Genomic DNA, 23,332 nt, shown 5'->3' on the forward strand with positions numbered 1-23,332 from the left:
TTTGAATCGTTTATAAAAAGCACCGCACCTGGAACTCATTCATTTAACAAGTGTTTATCCATTATCTTGACTAAAATGTTTTTCGTGCTTATGGTTCAGCAAGCACTTATCATATTTATTATCTTATTCAATATTTACCACAACCCAGGGAGGGAGGAAGGTATTTTTAGCTGTGCTTAACAGAAGAAAAAAACTAAAACCTCAGAAAGATTCAGTGATTTGCACATTGCCACATAGAAAATAAATAGTGGAGCTGAGAAATCAGGGACCCAAGCTGCTGCAGTAACAATGCCAGATCCTTAACCCACTGAGCCACAGAACTTTTTTTATATATAAAAATATTGGCTTCTTAATTTATTGTTGGATGCGGTTTGCTAGTATTTTGTTGAGGATTTTTGCATCGATGTTCATCAGTGAAATTGGCCTGTAGTTTTCTTTTTTTGTGGAATCTTTGTCTGGTTTTGGTACCAGGGTGATGGTGGCCTCATAGAATGAGTTTGGGAGTATCCCTTCCTCTGCAATATTTTGAAATAGTTTCAGAAGCAAAGGTGTTAGCTCTTCTCTAAATGTTTGATAGAATTCGCCTGTGAAGCCATCTGGTCCTGGACTTTTGTTTGTTGGAAGTTTTTTAATCACAGTTTCAATTTCAGTTCTTGTGATGGGTCCATTCATCTTTCCTATTTCATCTTGGTTTAGTCTTGGAAGATTGTACTTTTCTAAGAATTTGTCCATTTCTTCTAGGTTTTCCATTTTATTGGCATATAGTTGCATATAGTAATCTCTTATGATCCTTTGTATTTCTGTGATGTCCGTTGTTACTTCTCCTTTTTCCTTTCTAATTTTATTGATTTGCGTCCTCTCTCTTTTTTGCTTGATAAGTTTGGCTAGGGGTTTATCAATTTTGTTGATCTTTTCAAAGAACCAGCTTTTCGTTTCATTGATCTTTTCTATGGTTTTCTTTGTTTCTATTTCATTGATTTCTGCTCTGATCTTTATGATTTCTTTCCTTCTACTAACTTTAAGTCTTGTCTGTTCTTCTCTCTTGAGCTACTTTAGATGTAAAGTTAGCTTGTTTATTTGAGCTTTTTCTTGTTTCCTGAGGTGGGCTTGTATTGCTATAAACTTTCTTCTTAGAACGGCTTTTGGTGCATCCCGTAGGTTTTAGAGTGTCGTATCTTCATTGTCATTTGCTGCCAGGTATTTTTTAATTTCCTCTTTGATTTCTTCAGTGATCCATTGGTTGTTTAGTAGCATGTTGTTTAGTCTCCACTTGTTTGTGTTTTTTGCAGTTTTTTTTCTTGTTGTTGATTTCCAGTTGTATAGCATTGTGGTCAGAAAAGATGCTTGATATGATTTCAATTTTCTTAAAGTTACTGAGGTTGGATTTGTAGCCCAGGATGTGATCAATCTTAGAGAATGTTCCATATGCACTTGTGAAGAATGTGTATTCTGTTGCTTTTGGATGGAATGTCCTATAAATATCTATTAAGTCCATCTGGTTTAATGCTTCATTCAGGGCCTGTGTTTCCTTATTGATTTTCTGTCTGATTGATCTACATCATAATCAAGTGGGATTTATCCCAGGGATGCAAGGGTTCTTCAATATCCACAAATCCATCAGTGTGATACACCACATTAACAAACTGAAGAATAAAAACCACATGATCCTCTCAATATACACAGAAAAAGCCTTTGACAAAATCCAACACCCATTTCTGATAAAAACCCTTCAGAAAGTGGGCATAACAGGAACCTACCTCAACATGATGAAGGCCATATATGACAAACCCACAGCAAACATCATTCTCAATGGTGAAAAGCTGAAAGAATTCCCACTGAGATCAGGAACAAGACAAGGATGTCCGCTCTCACCACTACTCTTCAACATAGTTTGGGAAGTCCTAGCCACAGCAATCAGAGAAGTAAAAGAAATAAAAGGAATCCAAATTGGAAAGGAAGAAGTAAAGCTATCCCTATTTGCAGATGACATGATACCATACTTAGAGAATCCTAAAGACTCTACCAGAAAACTGTTAGAGCTTATCCACGAATTTGGCAAAGTCGCAGGATACAAAGTCAATACACAGAAATTGATGGCATTTCTATATACTAACAATGAAAGAACAGAAAAAGAAATTAGGGAAGCAATCCTGTTTACCATCGCATCCAAAAGAATAAAATACCTAGGAGTAACCTACCTAAAGAAACAAAAGACCTGTACTCTGAAAACTATAAGACACTGATGAAGGAAATCAAAGATGACACAAATAGATGGAAAGATATACCATGCTCTTGGATTGGAAGAGTTAATATTATCAAAATAACTATACTACCTAAGGCAATCTACAGATTCAATGCAATCCCTATCACATTACCAAGGACATTTTTCACAGAACTCAAACAAAATATTTTAAAGTTTGTTTGTAAGCACAAAAGACCCATAATAGCCAAAGACATCCTGAAAAAGGAAAATGGAGCTGGAGACATCAGGCTCCCGGACTTCAGACTATACTACAAAGCAACAATCATCAAAACCACACGGTACTGGCACAAAGACAGAAATATAGATCAGTGGAACAGGATAGAAAGCCCAGTATTAGACCCACACACCTACAGCCAACTCATCTATGACAAAGGAAGCAAGAATATACAATGGAGAAAGGACAGCTTGTTCAATAAGTGGTGCTGGGAAAACTGGACAGCCACATGGAAAAGAATGAAATTAGAACACGTCCTAACACCATACACAAAAATCAACTCCAAATGGATTAAAGACCTAGATATAAGACCAGACACTATCAAACTCCTAGAGGAAAACATAGGCCAAACCCTCTCTGACATAAATGACAGCAACATCTCAGATCCACCTATCAGAGAATTGATAACAAAAACACAAATAAACAAATGGGACCTAATCAAACTTCAAAGTTTCTGCACAGCAAAGGAAACCCTAAACAACACAAAAAGACAACCCACAGAATGGGAGAAAATCTTTGAAAGTGAATCGACTGACAAGGGATTAATCTCCAAAATTTATAAACACCTTCTGAAACTCCATACCAAAAAAACTAACAACCCCATCCAAAAACGGGCAGAAGATCTAAACAGACAGTTCTCCAAAGAAGACATACAGATGGCCAAGAAACACATGAAAAGATATTCAACATCACTCATTATTGGAGAGATGCAAATCAAAACCACTCTGAGGTACCACCTTACACCAGTCAGAATGGCCATCATCCAAAAGTCTACAAACAGTAAGTGCTGCAGAGGGTGTGGAGAAAAAGGAACCCTAGTACACTGTTGGTGGGATTGTAAATAGGTGCAACCACTGTGGAATGCAGTATGGAGATTCCTCAGAAAACTAAACATAGAACTACCATTTGATCCAGCAATCCCACTCCTGGACATCTACCCAGAGAAAGCCATGACTCGCAAAGACACATGTACTCCAATGTTCATTGCAGCACTATTTACAATAGCCAAGACATGGAAACAACCTAAATGTCCATCGACAGAGGAGTGGATCAAGAAGTGGTATATATACACAGTGGACTATTACTCAGCCATTAAAAAAAACGACATACCAGAATTTTTTGCAGCATGGATGGACCTAGAAACTTTCATGCTAATATTAGAAAAGGAATACAAAAATACGATACCTTTTAAAATTGCACCTCACAAAATCAAATACCTCGGAATACACCTGACCAAGGAGGTAAAGGACCTATATGCCGAGAAGTATAAAACTTTAATCAAAGAAATCAAAGAAGATGTAAAGAAATGGAAAGATATTCCATGTTCCTGGATTGGGAAAATCAATATTGTAAAAATGGCCATACTACCCAAAGCAATCTACAGATTCAATGCAATCCCGATCAAATTACCATGACATTGTTCACAGAACTAGAACAAACAATCCAAACATTTATATGGAACCACAAAAGACCCAGAATCGCCAAAGCATTCCTAAGAAACAAAAACCAAGCAGGGGGCATAACTCTCCCAGACTTCAAGAAATACTACAAAGCCACAGTCATCAAAACAGTGTGGTACTGGTATCAAAACAGACAGACAGACCAATGGAACAGAATAGAGAACCTGGAAATAAACCCTGACACCTATGGTCAATTAATCTTTGACAAGGGAGGCAAGAACGTAAAATGGGACAAAGAAAGTCTATTCAGCAAGCATTGCTGGGAAACCTGGACAGCTGCATGCAAAGCAATGAAACTAGAACACACCCTCACACCATGCACAAAAATAAACTCCAAATGGCTGAAAGACTTCAATATACGACAGGACACCATCAAACTCCTAGAAGAGAACATAGGCAAAATGCTCTCTGACATCAACATCATGAATATTTTCTCAGGTCAGTCTCCCAAAGCAATAGAAAGTAGAGCAAAAATAAACCCATGGGACCTCATCAAACTGAAAAGCTTTTGCACAGCAAAGGAAACCAAAAAGAAAACAAAAAGACAACTTACAGAATGGGAGAAAACAGTTTCAAATGAAGCAACTGACAAGGGCTTAATCTCTAGAATATATAAACAACTTATACAACCCAATAGCAAAAAAAACCAATCAATCAATGGAAAAATGGGCAAAAGACCTGAATAGACATTTCTCCAAAGAAGATATACAGATGGCCAATAAACACATGAAAAAATGCTCAACATCGCTGATTATAAGAGAAATGCAAATCAAAACTACCATGAGATATCACCTCACACCAGTCAGAATGGCCATCATTAATAAGTCCACAAATAACAATTGCTGGAGGGGCTGTGGATAAAAGGGAACCCTCCTGCACTGTTGGTGGGAATGTAAACTTGTGCAGCCAGTATGGAGAACAGTTTGGAGATACCTTAGAAATCTATACATAGAACTTTCATATGACCCCACAATCCCACTCTTGGGCATCTATCCGGACAAAACTCTACTTAAAAGAGACACGTGCACCCGCATGTTCATTGCAGCCCTATTCACAATAGCCAGGACATGGAAACAACCCAAATGTCCATTGACAGAGGATTGGATTGGGAAGAGGTGGTATATATACACAATGGAATACTACTCAGCCATTAAAAAGAATGACATCATGCCATTTGCAGCAACATGGATGGAACTAGAGAATCTCATCCTGAGTGAAATGAGCCAGAAAGACAAAGACAAATACCATATGATATCCCTTATAACTGGAATCTAATATCCAGCAGAAATGAACATCTCCTCAGAAAAGAGAATCATGGACTTGGAGAAGAGACTTGTGGCTGCCTGATGGGAGGGGGAGGGAGTGGGAGGGATCGGGAGCTTGGGCTTATCAGACACAACTTAGAATAGATTTACAAGGAGATCCTGCTGAATAGCATTGAGAACTTTGTCTAGATACTCATGTTGCAATAGAAGAAAGGGTGGGGGAAAAAATGTAATTGTAATGTATACATGTAAGGATAACCTGACCCCCTTGCTATACAGTGGGAAAATAAAAAAAAATATTAAAAAAAAAAGAAGTTAAGCCACCAGAAAGAACAAAATGTTACTATGCACTGTTTCCTTTAGTGCATAATGTCTTTTAGACTCAGCTTCCTCATCTGTTAAATGAGATGAAATTCTCCTTATAGTATTCTGTTAAATAAATGAAGTAAAGTGTATAAATACTTATAACAGGCACAGGCCCATATCAAGTTTCAGCAAATCTTCACAATTTGCAGTGTTCTATGAAAGCTGTATGAGAAAAGTCAGAGGTTGGTTCTTAAAGATGAATGGAATTTGTGTATGAAAGGCAACTTTAACTCTTGGATAGGAGTTAAGGCAGCAGGAGTGTAGGGCAGCCTTGTCATACTTAGCAGCAACAGGGAACCACACTTTGACTGTAACAGAGTTCAGGGCGAGAGTTAAGATTCTGTTATATAAGAAAAGTTAAGAGCCATGATAAATTGTTTTCTGTTGTTTTTGTTCTGCTCTTTTGCTTTCCCATACCTGTCATCTTAGAAGGTCTTAGAATGCTTGGAAATTGGTTGGTTAATACCACTAGCATGCTGGCCAAATCTGTGCATAGTTAACAAGCCATCTTTTACCCCAAAAGCAGTATGATATGGTTAAACAAGGATTAAACTCATTTGGAAGCCTTGTCTTCCTTCTAAGCTGAAATGTCTTAGTAGGGCTATTTAATTTCTCTGATTCCTATTTTCCTTATTATTAAAAAGAAGTATATTAATAAACATCAGTTTTCTCTTATAGAGCTATTAAGACAATTGCATGAGATATGATATAATAAAGAGACATAAAAACATCATAGTTTTATTGGTACTGTTACAATTACGACATTTTCTTTGTTGCCTCTTTTTATTCTGAACTTTTAGTTAACAGCCATTCTCAAGAGAAAATCTGACTGAAATAATTAAGGAATAAATAATATTTCAGCAAGTGAATATTTTGGGTTCATCTAGGGTGAGAAAAGGCTGATTTGGGCCCAACTGCCTAGCTGCGATATTGTTATAGAAATGATTGAAGGCCTATTAACCTTCATTGTTAAGCTTGTATGATGAGGAGGTTCAAGCTGTTTCTTCCAACAGAGTTGGATAAAACCATCAAACATTACTTATGTGGCTCTTGTACCTAGATAAGACATTCAAAGGAGTATGTTATGAGCATTCAAGGAGCTTGAGTATTGTTACTGTTGGGAAAAAAAGAATGGAAACATGTCTATACTTTATGCCTTTAAATTTGCTTGGAGTGAAATGGATATTCAGGAAAAAATGAAAATATTATTTGAATTATAATGTAAAAAAATCAAAGATCCAAATTATCTTAGCTTACAGAAGTTTTATCAACTTTACTTCAACAATACCAGAGAATGTTTTTCTTCCCTCTTAGAAAAGTTTTAAACATTTTCCCCTTTTGAAGATTTTAAACCAATAAACAGTCGTTGTTTAAGTGGCTACATGTTTTTGACTCCTCTGCTTCACTACATTTCTGTTAGGGTTTCAAACTTTCATTTTAAAATTTCCATTGGTCAGTAAATTGCGTTTACTGAGCACAAATTACAGACTTAATATCATGTTAAGTTCTTTAAGACACTATAGGAATAAAAATATAGTGCTCTTCCTCTAGAAGAGTTACAATCCCATTAACAAGATAAAAATAAAACATGAAAAATCAATGTCATACATAGAATACTACTACCTATTGGAGAATATAAAACTGACAAAAAGTATATGATATTAGAGATTTAGTATAGTTTTATAGTTGTAAGAAAAACTTCATGATGCTTATGGAACTCAGATTCAAGTTGAACTTGAAAGATCTAGCATGTGGAGGTATAAAGTCATCTTTGTGGGAAACAGTATGAGAAAATGCTCAGAAGGGAAGCCCAAGGTATGTTTTGGGGATCAGTGAAAATACACTAGTCTTGGACTTGTGTATGAACTGGTGAAGAATGGGGGGCATATTTGGGAAAATTATTGGTGCCAAGTTACAGAAAGATTTGAGTTCCAGATCAGTTATGATGATCATGGGAACTACTTAATGTTTTTGGGTAGGGCAATAAAAGTATTTAAGCGGTGTTTTTAAAAGAAAGTGTTTTAGTGATTCATACGGGTATATTGGCAAGGGAAGAAACTGGAAGCATTGATACTACCATTTTTTTTTTATAAGGTCCTGGAACTAGGGAGGTACAGATATGGAAAGAGAGGAAAAGATGGATGTGAATAGCTTAAATGTTTCCAGTGATATATGTGGTGGATGTATTTGATGTGAGTGGGGATAAGAGGGGTTTCAATTAATTTGTTTTTCTTCTGCTGTGATAGTGTGATTTCCAGAAACAAGTAAACTAAATTGAGAGGAAAGATGATGAGTTCCTTTCCAGGCAAGTGTAGTGGGATATGGTGACAGCATATTGAAGTATAAATGTGCAATAGGGGGTTGGAAATGAGTAGATGGAGGTTCTAAAGAGAGGTTCAAGTTTGAAACCCACAAGTCAACAGCAGAAGAATAATAGTCCAACGACCATGGTGAATTCTTCAGTTAGAGAGTAAATCTTAACCTCTCGAGAATGTCTCTAATTATTGTGTGCACAAGCCACAGCATTGATCAAAAAGAGACTGCTCGAGACGTAGGAAGGAAGTTATTGTTGATACCCTGGAGAGGGGTGTGAAACTCAGAGGTAAGAAATTGATCACACTGATCTAGAAATTTTCATAATGGCCTCTGACTCATTGCTAGTCATGTCTTACTAACTCCAAGTAAATCATTATAAAACACACTTCTCACGAAAGATATGTGTGCTATTTGGCTTTGATGTAAAATGAATTCTATAATGTGTTCTCATCACAACTGTGATTTTTATAACTTGTATCACAAAAGTAGAATGTTCTGAGCTACTTTTGAGTAAATAATAAATACATATACATCCACAATTAATTCCTTTTCCAAAACTTTGAGGACATATATATATATATATATATTTTTTTTTTTTCCTTCTTCTTTTTAGGGCTGTACCCGTGGCATATGGAAGTTCCCAGGCTAGGGGTCGAATCAGAGCTACAGCTGCCAGCCTGCATCACAGCCACAGCAATGCAGGATCCAAGCTGCATCTGCAACCTACCACAGCTCATGGTAATGCCAGATCCTTAACCCACTGAGCGTGGCCAAGGATCGAACCTACATCCTCATGGATGCTAGTCAGATTTGTTTCTGCTGAGCCACAATGAGAACTCCTAAGGACAGATGTTTTAGAATTCAGAGTATTTTAGTATTTAAAGTTAAAAAAAAATACTTATACTAATATTTCCTACTGTGGTGCACAGTATGTTAAGTCCAACTACAGAAGTTCAGGTCATTGTGGAGGTGCAGGTTCTATCCCTGGCCCAACTCAGTGGATTAAAGAATCCAGCATGGGTCATAGCCGAAGCTCTAATTCAATCCCTGGCCTGGGGAACTTCCATATACCATGGGTACGGTCATTAAAAAAAAACAAACAAAAAACAAAAAAACCAAACTTGTACTATGTATTACATAATACCCCACTAGGGCTCTTATATTCAAATAGAGTGATTTCTCCAATGGAATATATTGATATTCACATTAAGTGTATAAAGATTAAGCCTCACAGAATTTCAAGACAGTTTTGTTTGTTTGTTTGTTTGTTTTTTCTACTACATGAGTTTAGGTTAGATTTAACCGCCAAATGGATAGCAAAAACTTGTGGATTTTGGAGTTATTTGGATATTGGATTTTTGAATAAGGAGCTATAGACATGCACTAATTTCAGAAAAGGAAAAACTGAAAAATAAAGGAAGGCAAAGAATTTGGAGTTAGGCAGGGATGACTGGTAGTAGTTCTCATAGCAGATGGTCAACAAAAACTTTGAACTAAAGATTAAGAAGGAGCAAACCTATGATTACAGAAGGGAACAGCAAGCATGAGGACTGTGAGGGGGGAATGAGCTTGACCTCTTGGAGAAACATGAAGAAGGTGTGTGTCTGGAATAAATAAGGCAGAACGCGCTTGGAGATTGGTTAGGCTATTGGGTCAGACAGTGAGCATGAGCCAGACCACGACGAAGACTTCTCAGCCATGTTTTTCTTTTTAGTGTAATGGAAGCCCTCGGAAAGCTTTCAGCTGGCAGTGGTGTGCTATGATTTATATTTTTAAAAATTCATTCTGTTTATGTGATATCAATATGATAGTAGGGGGACAGAGAAAATGCTTTAAGAGGTTGTTGTGGAAGTCCAGGAGAGAGTATGGCAGCTTGCACCAGGAAGGTCCTGGTGGGTAAGCGGGTAAGTCGCCAGTTTCTAACCACATCCACTGAAAGAGCCTACAGAACTTGAGTTTTGGGGTGTGAACTATAAGAGAAAGAAAGCCATCAAGGGTAATCCTAACATATGAATAGTGGTTATGAATATATGAAAAGGAGTACCAGTTACCAAGAAGAGAAAGACTGAGGGCGGCAAGTATGGAAAGTGGGAGTTGAAAATCAAGAATTCTTTTTGGATACACTGAGATTCAGGTTATTATTAAACTTAGTTATAGCCATAAGAATACATGAAATGTAGTAGTGGCTACCATTTATTGAGTGATTCATGTGTGCTATGCCCTCTTCTAAGTTCTTGAAGGTTTTTAAATCATTAGTTCCTCACCCCCATTCTACGAACCACATTTTACACATTAAGGAACTAAGGCAGAGAGAACACAAGTAATCTCCCCAAAGTTGCAGTCAGTTAGTAGCAGAATGGGATTGAAGCCATGGCTTTGTATACTCTGTTGGCCCCATTATCATACGTTTCTGAAGACATAGAACACAGTAACTTTGCATTGTAATCTTATGAGTTAGAATATGTTTAATAAGCAAAATTAAGGAATGATGAAGAAAAGGCAAATGTTAGAAACCACTTTCTTCCATTTTCATAGTCTGCTAGCACTATCAGAAAGTTTAATGTCTCCCATCTCCTTCACAGGTTTTAAACAGCCCAGTCAGCAATTTAAAAATTGAATCTAAAGTTTTCCCTTCTTTAGCAATAAGATTGGCTTTATAAAAGATGCCTGAGGTTTTTAGGTGCAAAAATGTATTCAGTTTGTGAAAATCAAGGCATCCTTTTGTGTTATCATCTTATTCATCTTTTATTTAAATTGAAATTTAATTTTTTTTTTCTTTGCTTTTTAGGATGGCACCGGAGGCATAGGGAAGTTCCCAGGCTAGGGGTCTCATCGGAGCCGCAGCTGCTGGTTTACACCACAGCCACAGCAATGCCAGATTTGAGCTATGTCTGAGATCTACACCGCAGCTCACGACAACGCCAGATCCTTAACCAGGGATTGAACCCACATCCTCATGGATACTAATCGGGTTCATTACCACTGAGCCATAAGGGGAACTCCATCATCTTATTCATCTTTACGCTTTTTTTGCTACAACTTCTATATAGTGCCATATGCATAATGGGCAGTTGGTTAATTTTTTTAGGAATGTTAAATTAATGAATGAGAATAATCAGGGTTATGTTGAAGTCATCTTTGTGCACATCTCTGTAGTATTTTCCTATTAATGGATTGTATTTTTTTTTTAATGATTTCAGATTGGGTTGAATTTAGTCCATATGAGATCGGCATGGCTAAATATGGTACTTTTATGGCTCCGGACTTATTTGGAAGCAAATTTTTTATGGGAACAATTGTAAAGAAATATGAGGAAAACCCCTTACATTTCTTAATGGGTAAGTGATCAAAATCTACCATGAGTTTGTTTGGCTGTTTTAAGTCTTGGTGCATTCTCAGTTGTTCTCTGTTTTTGCTTTATCTTAGGTGTCTGGGGCAGTGCCTTTTCCATATTATTCAACAGAGTTTTGGGAGTTTCTGGCTCACAAAATAAAGGTTCCACAATGGAAGAAGAACTAGGTATTGTAAAAACATGCTTACATTGATAATAATTATGCCATATTGATAAATTTGATAAATTTCATTCACACACATGTAGACAGGAAAATTAAACCAGAAAGGTTAAAATTATTGTTCTGTTATCAATAAATAATTTAGTTGAATCAACCTAATTATTTTCTGTAAGTCATATGTCAGCTACCTCAAGTATTAGTCTGATATTGACATTGTGAAATTCATAAAAAGTATTGATTCTGGAGAATAATTTTTACTGGACCATCTCCATTTCTTTCTCCTTTTTTTTTTTTTTTTTTGTCTTTTCACCATTTCTTAGGCCGCTCCTGGGGCATATGGAGGTTCCCAGGCTAGGGGTTGAATTGGAGCTGTAGCCACTGGCCTACACCACAGCCACAGCAACATGGGATCCGAGCCGCGTCTGCAACCTACACCACTGCTCATGGCCATCCCGGATCCTTAACCCGCTGAGCAAGGGCAGGGATCGAACCCGCAACCTCATGGTTCCTAGTCGGATTCGTTAACCACTGCGCCACGACGGGAACTCCGAGACCATCTCCATTTCTTTTAGTTATTATACATCTAAACAACTATTTGCGTTAAAGAACACAGCTGCTCCCTGACTTACTATGGTTCTTCTTAAAATTTGTTGACTTTACAATGTTTACAGTGGTGAAAAACCAATACTGCTCAGTAGAAACCGTACTTTGAATTTTGAGTTTTGATGTTTTGGGGGCTGGTGGCATGCAGTATGATCCTCTCCCACAAGTGAGCTGCGGCTTCCAGCCAGCCCTGCCATCATGAGGGTAAACAAATGGTCATACATTCTGCTTTCTACTTTCAGTATTCAGTGTATTACATGAGATATCTAACACTTTTATTATTATAAAACAGGCTCATGTTAGACGATTTTGCCCAACTGTACATGAATATCCTTGTTCTGAGCATGTATAAGGTGTCTCAGGGTATTTTAAATTAACAGTGGGTTTATTGGAACGTAACCCCGTTGTAAGTCAAGGAAGATCCCTACTCCTTTTATCTAAAAGGGCAGGTTTTTAAAGATTAGATTCATCAGTAGTTGAATACACTGTAACCCTTGGGGATAAACTCATACTTGTTAGTTTATTTACCTCTTAGATACTAACTCACTGGGATTCTGTTTGCTTCTTATAAGCTAATTCATAACAAAAAGATGGGAAAATGTTTCCAATCATGTCTAATAAATTAACATTAATGATTTTCTCTAAATGTAACTCACTAGCTCAGAATACATTTAAAATAATATTTAAAAAATCTGAAAAAGTAGACAACAGAGGACTGGTGGTTTTCATTTGTATAAGATTAATTCCATAGAAACATAGGTTTTCTCTAATGAATAAACTTGACCTAAAGCAAACAAACAAACAAAAAAAACACTTTCATTTAGTATCTCCCAAGTGCTTTGCCGTCTGTATTGTAATCAGTGCCACATTTTGTTAACGGTTATTTTGACTGGCAGTAGGAAGCAGCAGGGAGAATACGCTAAATTTGAATTTGGGGCCAGCCCACTTGGGGCTGGGGAGAAAGGTCCTGAAGATTAGCAGCACACTGGCCACCTGCTATCTCTTATCTGTCCTGTCTGTAAAGTATCAATACATCTCTTTGAGGACAGAGTTAATAGAAGAACATAAATGACTTTTTCAGCAATCAGTTCTTTTGAAGAATACTCGCATGTAGAAACCTTACTGTAAGATTTTTTTGACAAGCTGCCCTTAGTTACTCTAGACAATGACAGTTGATTTAATTAAGCTTTATATGCCAAAAATATTAGAAGCGTACCTTTAGTTATGTACGGCAAGTTGCCTTGAATTGATTTTAGTGATGTGATATTTATGTTAAGTGCAGTAACTTTCTATAATCCTTAATATTTTGGGATAGTTCTTAAGAAGTAATGGAGAAGTAATCTTATAATTGCACCCAAGCCAAAGATTTGTAACTAAAAATAAAAAGTACAACCAAAAGGTACTTTGTCCTTGAACTTGCTCCTGTCTCCTGAGCATCACTCAGTGAATAAGGAGCCAAGATTGGTAGAATTTTTGAGTGTACTCTGGCCTCAACTTCAGAGCCACATTCTCTTAAGGGTCACGGCAAGGCGAAGTGCACAACCCTGAAATGCTCTGCCTGGATTTCTTTTATTTTTTATTTATTTATTTATTTATTTATTTATTTATTTATTTATTTATTTATTTATTTTTTGTCTTTTTGCCATTTCTTGGGCCGCTCCCACGGCACATGGAGGTTCCCAGGTTAGGGGTCGAATCGGAGCCGTACCACCAGCCTACGCCAGAGCCACAGCAACGCGGGATCCGAGCTGCGTCTGCGACCTACACCACAGCTCACAGCAACGCCGGATCCTTAACCCACTGAGCAAGGGCAGGGATCGAACCCGCAACTTCATGGTTCCTCGTCGGATTCGTTAACCACTGCGCCACCACGGGAACTCCTGGATTTCTTTTAATGAACGTTCTATCCCAGATGAATAATCTGTTCTCAACTCTAATTTTGTGGGAAGAGTGGGAATAACTCACTCTTCTCTAAAGTATGTGAAGACTTCAGAAAAGAGAAAGAGAACGAACAGAAGTACCACCTCTGCTGAGGCTCGATTCTCTGTGTTCTTCTCTGTTGAATAACCCAGATAACCCCAGGGTTTGTTGCTTTTTCCTCCGAAGGCAGGAAGCGAACAGGGCTGAAATAACACATCTGAAGGTGGGTGAGACAGTGGCTGAAGGCCAAGGAAAAGGAGACTGTTTATACTTAATAGTCTTGAGAATAGTCTTTGTTGTGAGACGCCCTCTCTGAGACCAGCAGTTTGGCAGCTTATTTACTTTCGCTGTGTGTCAGACAAGAGGGGAATGTTGTGTTCTTGAGAACCACCGGTCAGCAGGATGCATGTTACCTCAGATGAGGTGAGAGTTTCCAGAAATGATACCAGAGAGGTGACTGAGGGGAATCTGAGGCCTCCTGGTGACTCTTTCATCCACTGGCCGACTAACACCTACCTCTCAAAGGAGTACAGAGATGTTTTTTCTTTTATTTTTTTAGCGTCTAAAGAAAGACTCTAAGGCAAATTGAAGCATAATATGAGGAACCAAAATGTTATACCTGTATTTCTCTGAGGTTAAAAGCCCAAATGGCTTTATCACTGAAAACTGTACATTTGGAGTCGGTTTCTGAAGATCGAAAAAGAAAAAAACAAAAAAAAAACCTGTTGATTAATAAAAGGGAAAAAGTCACTGTACAGAAAAGGATTTGATTAAGTGTCCAAAAAAGCTTGATTTTTCTACAAATGGTGATTATAAAGTGGTCCATAATGTGGGTAGAGCACTAGTTATACTGGATTTCACTCTTGTCTTTGTTTTAAGGATTTACGGTTTGTATTTTAGCTTTTGTAACTGCTTTCTTAAATATGTTTTGAGGGAGCACAAATCAACACCAAAACATACATTTCAATAGATGTTATTCAGTATTGTTGAAAATCAAAAGGTATATTAGTAGCGTCATTAATTCTGACGAAACTGTTTTAGCCCCCTGGTAGATTTTGGCTTTATCTTGTATTGACCCTCATAAACATCATTTCAACTTATTTAATTGAAGAAAAGTAGTATTTTGGGGTATAAGAAGAACTCTATAATTAAGTTATTCTTCCTGTCAGAATTAAGATAAACAAATAAAAATTTTCCCCTTTAACCCATGTAGGAAAATCCTAGGTTAATTTTCCATACCCTGGGAAATGGTGTTTTCCAATGAGAAATTTGAAAATACCAGTAAATCTAATACATTTATATTTACTAAATTGATATAGATTTATCCTAGGAAATCTAGTAGACCTCACTCTGTGGTTTTGCTGAGATTACTTCTTTATAGTAAATTTCATTGTGAGTCTTGACACCTGAGATTCTTCAATGGTTTTGTTTTCTTTCCATAGAAAACATTACAGCAAAGCATATTGTGAGTAATGACAGCTCAGACAGCGATGATGAATCACAAGAACGCAAAGGTAAGAGAGCTGGAGCCTCCCCTGGCAGAAGTGCACTAGGAATGGGTATGAATATTTATCCGATTCTCTCACTAAAGATGCTAATGGTGGTTTCTGCTTAAGGCACCAAGTGGTAGAATTGTAGCTTACATTCCAGAAAGAGAATTAATGCTGCCTACATAATAAAAAAAATGCAACACATAAGTATCCTTTATTTCATTTCTTTTAAAGACCTCAAAAATTTTATCAGTTAAACAGAGGACAAACTGAAATGGCAGCAATACCAAATTCTGTGTTAAGTCTGATGAGAGCACTAGACTTCTCAGCAAGAAAATTGTGCTTCGGGAACATTTTTACGTGGGTTTAATAACTAAAATTTCATCTTTATAATCTAATTATTAAGTAACATGTGAAAAATTATGTTCTCACTCCATTCCTAGCTTTATCCCATTCCCAACTTTCTGTCTCTCAGGAAGGGGTCAGTGATCAAGTGGGGTTGAGTTATCAGGACATTCTGTTTCATGTATGACTTTGTAGTGTAAGGGAGTTCATTTACTCTTTGACAAGGCAACTTTTAGCTTTGTGTGGATCACAAGAGTCAGTACGGAACCAGGGAAGAGATAAGGCAAGGATCAGGAGTATGTGTTGCAAATATGATATGGTGAAATGGAATGATTTTACATTTTGACATAGCCCTTTGTACAAATATTCCCAATAGGCCAAAACAAAACAAAACAAATGAACAAACAAAAAGACAAAGAGGAGATTTTGTAACAACCGAATGAACATGTCCTGCTATTATTTGAATACAATCACTTAGATTTTAAAATATATTATTAGGATTTCCCTGGTGGTTTGGAGGTTAAGGATTTGGCATTGTCACTGCTGTGGCTAAGGTGCAGTCCCATGCCAGGGAACTTCCACATGCCGTGAGCATGGCCAAAAAATTTTTTTAATGTAAAAAAATAGATGAAAAAAGGATATTAAATGCTTCTTGTCCAAAACTTAATGAATTCCACCAGCCAAGGTATAGATATTGGAAGAGCCCATTTTATCCTTGCTGAATCAACACTAAAATTAAAGTTCTCTTTTCATAGCTGGATTACTATTTTTAGCTGTTCAGGGTGGTTTTTTTTTTTTTTTTGCATTTTGAAATTTCCTTTTAAAGAAAGGAGATAGGACAAAAGAGATAGACAGCATATTTAGCATTTCTAAATTAATTATGTGTTGTTGATTTTGGGACTATCAAGTAGATGTAATAATGTTTTATCAATTATTAGGTAAATAGCCAAAACAATCAGTACATTTGATCACCTTGGCGGTACTAGCTGGTTATCTTAAGGCTGAGAAGTGCAGGAACCCTTTAAATATGCCTGCTTTGGTTTTAGTACCAGCCTACTAATGGAGAATGATATTTAGGATGTTTTGCAGGACTTCTTATTAGCTATTAATATTCATTTCTTCTTTTTAAATAGCCTTTATTTTTTAGAGTAGTTTTAGACTCACAGAGAAATCGAACAAAAAGTAGAGCGTTCCCAAATATTTCCTGCACCCCCCCCCCACAGCCCTCCCCCGCCACTCCGCCTTTCAGCATCCTATACCAGAGTGGTACATGTATTATAATCAATGAGACGTCATTATCACCCAAAGTCCAAGCTTCAGGGTTCACTCTTAGTATTGTATATTCTGTAGGTTTTCACAAATGTGTAATGATATGTTTCTTCCCCATAGTATCAGAAAGAGTAGTTTCACTGTGTTAAAAGTCCTCTGCACTCTGTCCAGTCATCCTTCTGCTTCCCACCCCCAGCTCCTAGCAACTATAGTTATTTTTTCACTCTTTCCATCATTTTGCCTTACCAGAATGTTATATAGTTGGAACCATACAGCATATAACCTTTGCAGATTGGGTTATTTCACTTAGTAATTTGCATTTAAGTTTCCTCCATGTCTTTTCATGGCTTGATAACTCATTTCTTTTTTAGCATCAAATAATATTTCGTTGTCTGGGTGTACTATAATTTATCCATTCACCTACTGAAAAATATCTTGGCGGCTTTCAAATTTTGGCAATTATGAATTACCCTCCTATGAACATCCATGTTCAGATTTTTTGTGTGGATGTAAGTTTTCAATTCCTCAAAGATATCATGTGATATAAGTATAATTAAGTTTTGTAAGAAATTTCCAATCCATCTTCCAAAGCGCTTGTACCTCTTTGCATTTCTACCAGCAGTGAGTGTTCCTGTTGGCCCACATCCTCACTGGCATTCAGTGCTGTCAGTGTTTGGGGTTTTGGAATTTCTAATAGGTGTGTAGTGTCATCTCATTTTAATTTGCATTCTCTTGATGACCTGTGAGGTGGCACATCTTTTCATGTACTTACTTGCCATCTTTATGTCTTCTTCGGCAAGGTAGATATTAAGGTCTTTTGCCTATTTTTTATTTATATTTTTTAGTTTTATAAGACAATTGAATTTTTTATTGATGTATAGTGATTTATAATATTATTTTAGTTTCGGGTGTACGGCATAGTAATTCACTATTTCATAGATTATACTTCAGTAAATTGGGGTGTTTGTTTTCTTATTGTTGAGTTTTAAAAGTTATGTGTTTTGGGTATCAGTTCATTATCAAATGTGTCCTTTGCAAATATTTTCTCCCAGTCTGTGGCTTATATTCTTCTTAGGAGCTCCTTCATTTTTAGTCATGTGATTCTGAGCAAGGTCTTTAAGCGTTTTCAACTTGAATTTTTTTTTTTTTTTTTTTTGGTCTTTTTTAGAGCCATACCTGTGGCATACGGAGGTACCCAGGCTAGGGGTCAAATCTGAGATGTAGCCACTGTCCTATGCCAGCCAGATCCAAGCCATGTCTGTTACCTACACCACAGCTCACAGCAACGCTGGATCCTTAACCCACTGAGCAAGGCCAGAGATTGCATCCGTAACCCCAAGGTTTCTAGTCGGATTTGTTAACCACTGAGCCATGGTGGGAACTCCCAAAGGGCTTTAAGTTGTAAAAAGTTAATAAATAGAAGTTGGCTCTCAGTACTACAGCTAGTAAGCAATAGATTTCATTTATCTGTTGACTTCTGGATCTGTCCCACAAATGATGCCATTTCCAACTACTTCATAAGGAAAGTAGATCCACTGCGGTATAGAAGTGGGATAAATTTAATAACAACAATAATAAATTTAATAAGTGGGATAAATTTAATAACAGCAACAGTGATGATGAAGAAGAAAAAGAAGAAAAAGAGCAGGAAGCTCCAGACCTGTGGGAAATAATTGAGTTATCTTATTCATGTCCTATGTAATTGGAAGACATAAATCACTCATTTTAAAGCCTCGTTTATTCTAGGCAAAGATTTTCCTTGTCATATTTGGCATTGGAAAAGTGTGGGCGTAGAAAAGAGTGTGGATTTGTTTTTTCGTGACCGTGCAGTCATCTGGATGGGTTGTTCAAAGGAAGATACCTTCACTTACTGAGCGCAGTAAAGCTAATATTTTGAAGATAATAATCTATATTTATTATGGTCTTTTGTATGTTTAGTTAACATTTATTGAAAATTATGAGGTTCGAACATAGATTCTCTTTGTCATCTCTCAACTCACACATATACACATGTAGATTATAAATGTATATTTATGTACAGAGTTCCCTGAAATCTGAACAGAAGGATTTAGGGGGGAGGAACTGTACTCAACCACTCAGTGTTTTTAGATTTGAATTATCAATGAATAATAGTAACAATGAGGATTGTGCTGCTGCTGTTATTACAACTATTTCTACTATCGTCTAGGGTTTACTGGGAATGTAATGTGGGCCAGACACCTTTCTAAGACATTTACATAAATGCACTAACTCAGTTTATCCTCACAACAACCCTATGAGGTTGACTGATGAGAAAGTGAAGGCTGCGAAAGGTTAACTAACTAGTAAATAGTGGAGAGAAGGTTGGAATCTGAGCAGTCTGGTTCTGAAGCCAATGCTCTCAATAACTACACAGCGTAGTTTCCAGCAGCAATGATGAGGGCACGGATTCTAAGGAAAAAGTCATTGAAAAGTGCTTCTTTGGGATGATCACTGGATTTTCAAACATTTAAAAACGTGTGTTTAAATTACAGTCTTCTTAAACCCCAAACTTTATAAGCAAGAATGAAATGACAGTTCAATACATGCTGAATCCTTTAGTTGTCTGCTCTCAGGCTGCATGATTTCTGAATGTTTATTAAATAAGACAGGGAAGGAAACTTGGGGAAGGAAGAGGTTTAGCTACTATGGATATTCGCTTCATGTGTGTGTGCAGCCAAGGAAAAGGAAGAAAAGAACTGGGAAAAGGGGGAAAGGGAAAATAGAAGTTTCTTTGGAAATCAAGAATAGGCCAGGTAACACTGTCAAGAATACAGCCTTAAGACATAACTACAGGGAAAGGGTAAAGTAAGAACAATTTAAGAGCAAAAGTGATTAACCACAATGTTTACTCTCTTCATTGACACAGATCAACCTTTGTTAAAATCTGTAGAGCTTCAGCATTAATTTCACCATTCCATTGCCCCAACCTTGTTTCTGTTTGTATGGAGTTTGGAGTCTGTATAACAATCTTACCTTTCTCCTTAGGCAGTGAAAACGAAGAAGCAGAAAGGGAATACCAAAATGATAATCAAGCAAGTTGGGTCCAGCGTATGCTGATGGCCTTGGTGAGTGATTCAGCTTTGTTCAATACCAGAGAGGGACGTGCCGGGAAGGTGCACAACTTCATGCTGGGCCTGAATCTCAATACGTCCTACCCAATGTCTCCTCTGAGAAACTTTACCACCCAGGAGTCCTTGGATGAAGATGAACTGGATACAGCAGTAGCAGGTAAGCACCCCGGATGGAATCCTTGGAAGTTAGTTCAGGAGCTCTTTCTTCCTTCTCTAGGGAGGAACATTCTAATTCTTGCTAATAATAAGTCCTTTGTAATCAAATTAAAAAGCATGCACTTAACGTGTGAAGGGCTCTGAATTATTGTTTCGGTTTTTCGGAGAGGGCAGTGAAAATACATTGGATGGAAAATGGCATAGTCATATCAGCATAAACAATTTTCATTGAACTATTGAGTGGGAGCGTATCTCCTTTCTGTGTTGGTCAAAGTTCACACACAGAAAACAGGAAACCCTCTCCCTTGTTTAACTGAAAGGGGTTTAAAGTAGGGAATTAGGTGCTTACAAAATTGTTCCATGGCTTGGAGGAGCAAGGTCCAGGCTGAGCGTCTAGGAATGAGTCCAATAACACTTCAAAATCACTCCCACAAACTCCCCCACCACCGTGCTTGGCGGTAGAAATAGCAGAAACATAGCCTCTGTCTCATTTCCTCCTTCCAGCCTCTCGTGGGTGTTTCTCCTTGGCAAAGGCTGGCTCTCAGGAGAAGCCAAGCTGGGAGGGAATCTGGTGAACGTGATCCTCAGCCCGGCTCTCCAGTGCAGTGCAGAAATGTGTGCAGCCTAGGGCTGGGAGCAGAACTGAGTTCACCAGTCTGCAGCGCCCGTCGGGCTAGTGACTCTGTCCCTCCAGTCCTCAGAAAGGTTAAGTAACCTTTTGAGGCCACCTCCTGAGAACCCACTCACTTTCAGGTTTGTCGCTTAGCCAAACTCCAAAGAACACTCGCTTTGAAGCTTCAGTTCCATGCATGTTCCAGATTAAAAGTTAAATTTGTCTTGGTGACTCATCCCTATGTAATAATCTTTCTTATAATGCTCCTGTCATCTTAAATTTTTCTACTTCATCGTACCATCTTGTTTCCCTTAACTACCCAAATGGCATTTCTCTGTTATTTCTGCCTAAGAATGCTAACAGGGGGGCTCTGAAAACATAAGTGGAATTTTTCTAAAACCTTTCCACTTACTCTTTGCTTCAGAATTCTCCCTGTTCGATGTTTGTGAAAATTAGGACATGGCTTTAGATCTTGTCGTTTAGGTAATGCTGTTTCTATTTGCTGCTTGAGCTTAAGGGAAATTACAAAAGCAAAAGCTACCCTTGTGGTTTCCACAGAGAAATAGAAACTCACCATATTTTGCATTATGTTTGTGGCATCAAAGTCTAGGATATGAGGTAGGTCTGATTATACACCTATAATGCCAGCCCTTCCATATGAACTATAATAAAAGTCTATTTGGAATAAAGTCAGTGTCTTTTTTTAAATTCATCTAAGATAAAAAGACTTCACTGTACAATCAGTGATGTTATTTTTGTGCGTGTTGTGGCACATGCTTTTACATATTGCCATTAAAATGCCAATTAAGGAGTTCCCGTCATGGCCCAGCAGAAACGAATCCGACTAGGAACCATGAGGTTGCTAGTTCGATCTCTGGCCTCACTCAGTAAGTAGGGTTAGGATCTGGCATTGCCATGAGCTGTGGTGTAGGCCGCAGACACAGCTTGGATCCTGTGTTGCTGTGGCTGTGGCATAAGCCAGTAGCTATAGCTCCCATTCGACCCCTCGCCTAGGAACCTCCGTATGCCACAGGGGCAGCCCTAGAAAGAAAGAAAAAAAAAAGGCCAACTAAATATCTTCTTTAGAAATTCAAGTTTTATGAATGAATGATGATGGGCTTAAAAAAAAAAAACCCTCATAGAGCATTTAGAACTAGAAAGATTCTTTAGTTATTTTACTCTATAGAAAAGGAAGATTAAAGATAGTTTGCCTGGAATTGCTCAACTGAGCTAGAACTTGAGCATTGCTCAGAAGCCATTCCTTCCTGCTACACCCCCTTCCTCATTGGCCTTGGTTTTATTAGTCATTGTCTTGCTGATGTAAAAATGGAACTTTCCTTTATGTCTACTTATTACATCTGTTTTATGTTATTGCTTTGATTACATCACCGAGCACCATCTGTGGTTTGCACAGCATGGATTCTGTGCTCTATATTTTCACAATTTTCTGGTAGTTTTGCAATAGTTCATGTAGATTTGGAGGTGTCAGGGCTACTAGTGCTTGGTTAAATTTGAATTCCAAATTATAGATAGATAGATAGATAGATAGATAGATAGATAGATAGATAGATAGATAGAGAGTATGCCCCTTGTAACATTTGAGACATATTTGTTCTAAAAATTATTTGCTATTTATCTGAAACTCAAATTTGGACACCCTGTATTTTTATTCAATAAGCCTGGTGCCCTTAGGAAGTGTGCCTCTTTCATTATCCTCGCCTTCTTTCAGATTGATCTTCATTCTCAGCTTCCTTCTTTCCTTTGTTCCTTTTTGCACTGACCCAGTATTTACAGAGCTCCAGCAGCGTGCATGGCACTAGGCATCCAGTTGTAAAGCTGACATGCCGTCCTTGCCCTTGAGAATGTTAAAATCATTTCCTGACCATTCCTTGAAAATTTGATTCATGGAGGGTTTATATACTTGCACTGACTTCGGTAGAAAAGCAGAGTAAAACTAAAACCCAGCAACCCTGATCCTGATGGGACTGTAGGCCACTGAGGAGGCATGATCTTCATTTGCCCTCTTTCTAGTGCTTGGAGGATAACCGTCACTTTATCTGACTCTTTTCTTTATTCAGCATCTTTTGAAAAAGGAGTCATGGACAGTTTTCATAAAGTGACATGAGAGATAGAAAATATTAATCCCTAAATATGGTATTACATAGACTAAATATTTCTTTTGTTGAGATGTTTTGAAATGTTCTCACCTAAAATTGTTTTAAACTAATTAGCTTTGGAAAGAACTTTATATTTTATTTCTCAGTGTATTTCTCATTAAATTATATATACTTCACTCTTTGTATTTATCTGATCTAAAAATTGCACATGGCATGTTGACTTTAGTCAAGAATTCAGTCTAATGGGGAGTTCCCATCGTGGCGCAGTGGTTAACGAATCCGACTAGGAACCATGAGGTTGCGGGTTCGGTCCCTGCCCTTGCTCAGTGGG

General features: G+C 37.5%; 1 protein-coding gene across 43 annotated transcripts in view; it reads left to right on the forward strand.

Annotated features, from left to right (window-relative positions):
* The window catches only part of PLA2G4A (phospholipase A2 group IVA), a 369,657-nt gene that overhangs the window by 317,694 nt on the left and 28,631 nt on the right, over positions 1-23,332 (forward strand). For all 43 annotated transcript variants that reach the window (XM_084977979.1, XM_084977978.1, XM_084977999.1 and 40 more), the window contains 4 exons: positions 11,085-11,222; positions 11,311-11,403; positions 15,362-15,433; positions 20,030-20,272. In XM_084977979.1, the coding sequence (XP_084834105.1) occupies positions 11,085-11,222; positions 11,311-11,403; positions 15,362-15,433; positions 20,030-20,272 (546 nt within the window). The remainder of the gene's footprint in view (positions 1-11,084; positions 11,223-11,310; positions 11,404-15,361; positions 15,434-20,029; positions 20,273-23,332) is intronic.

This window comes from Sus scrofa, chromosome 9, assembly GCF_054392235.1.
Source record: "Sus scrofa isolate SSC_HxYL_T2T_F1_AM1 chromosome 9, Sscrofa_HxYL_maternal_Yorkshire_Landrace_v2.0, whole genome shotgun sequence".
Taxonomy (NCBI): domain Eukaryota; kingdom Metazoa; phylum Chordata; class Mammalia; order Artiodactyla; family Suidae; genus Sus; species Sus scrofa.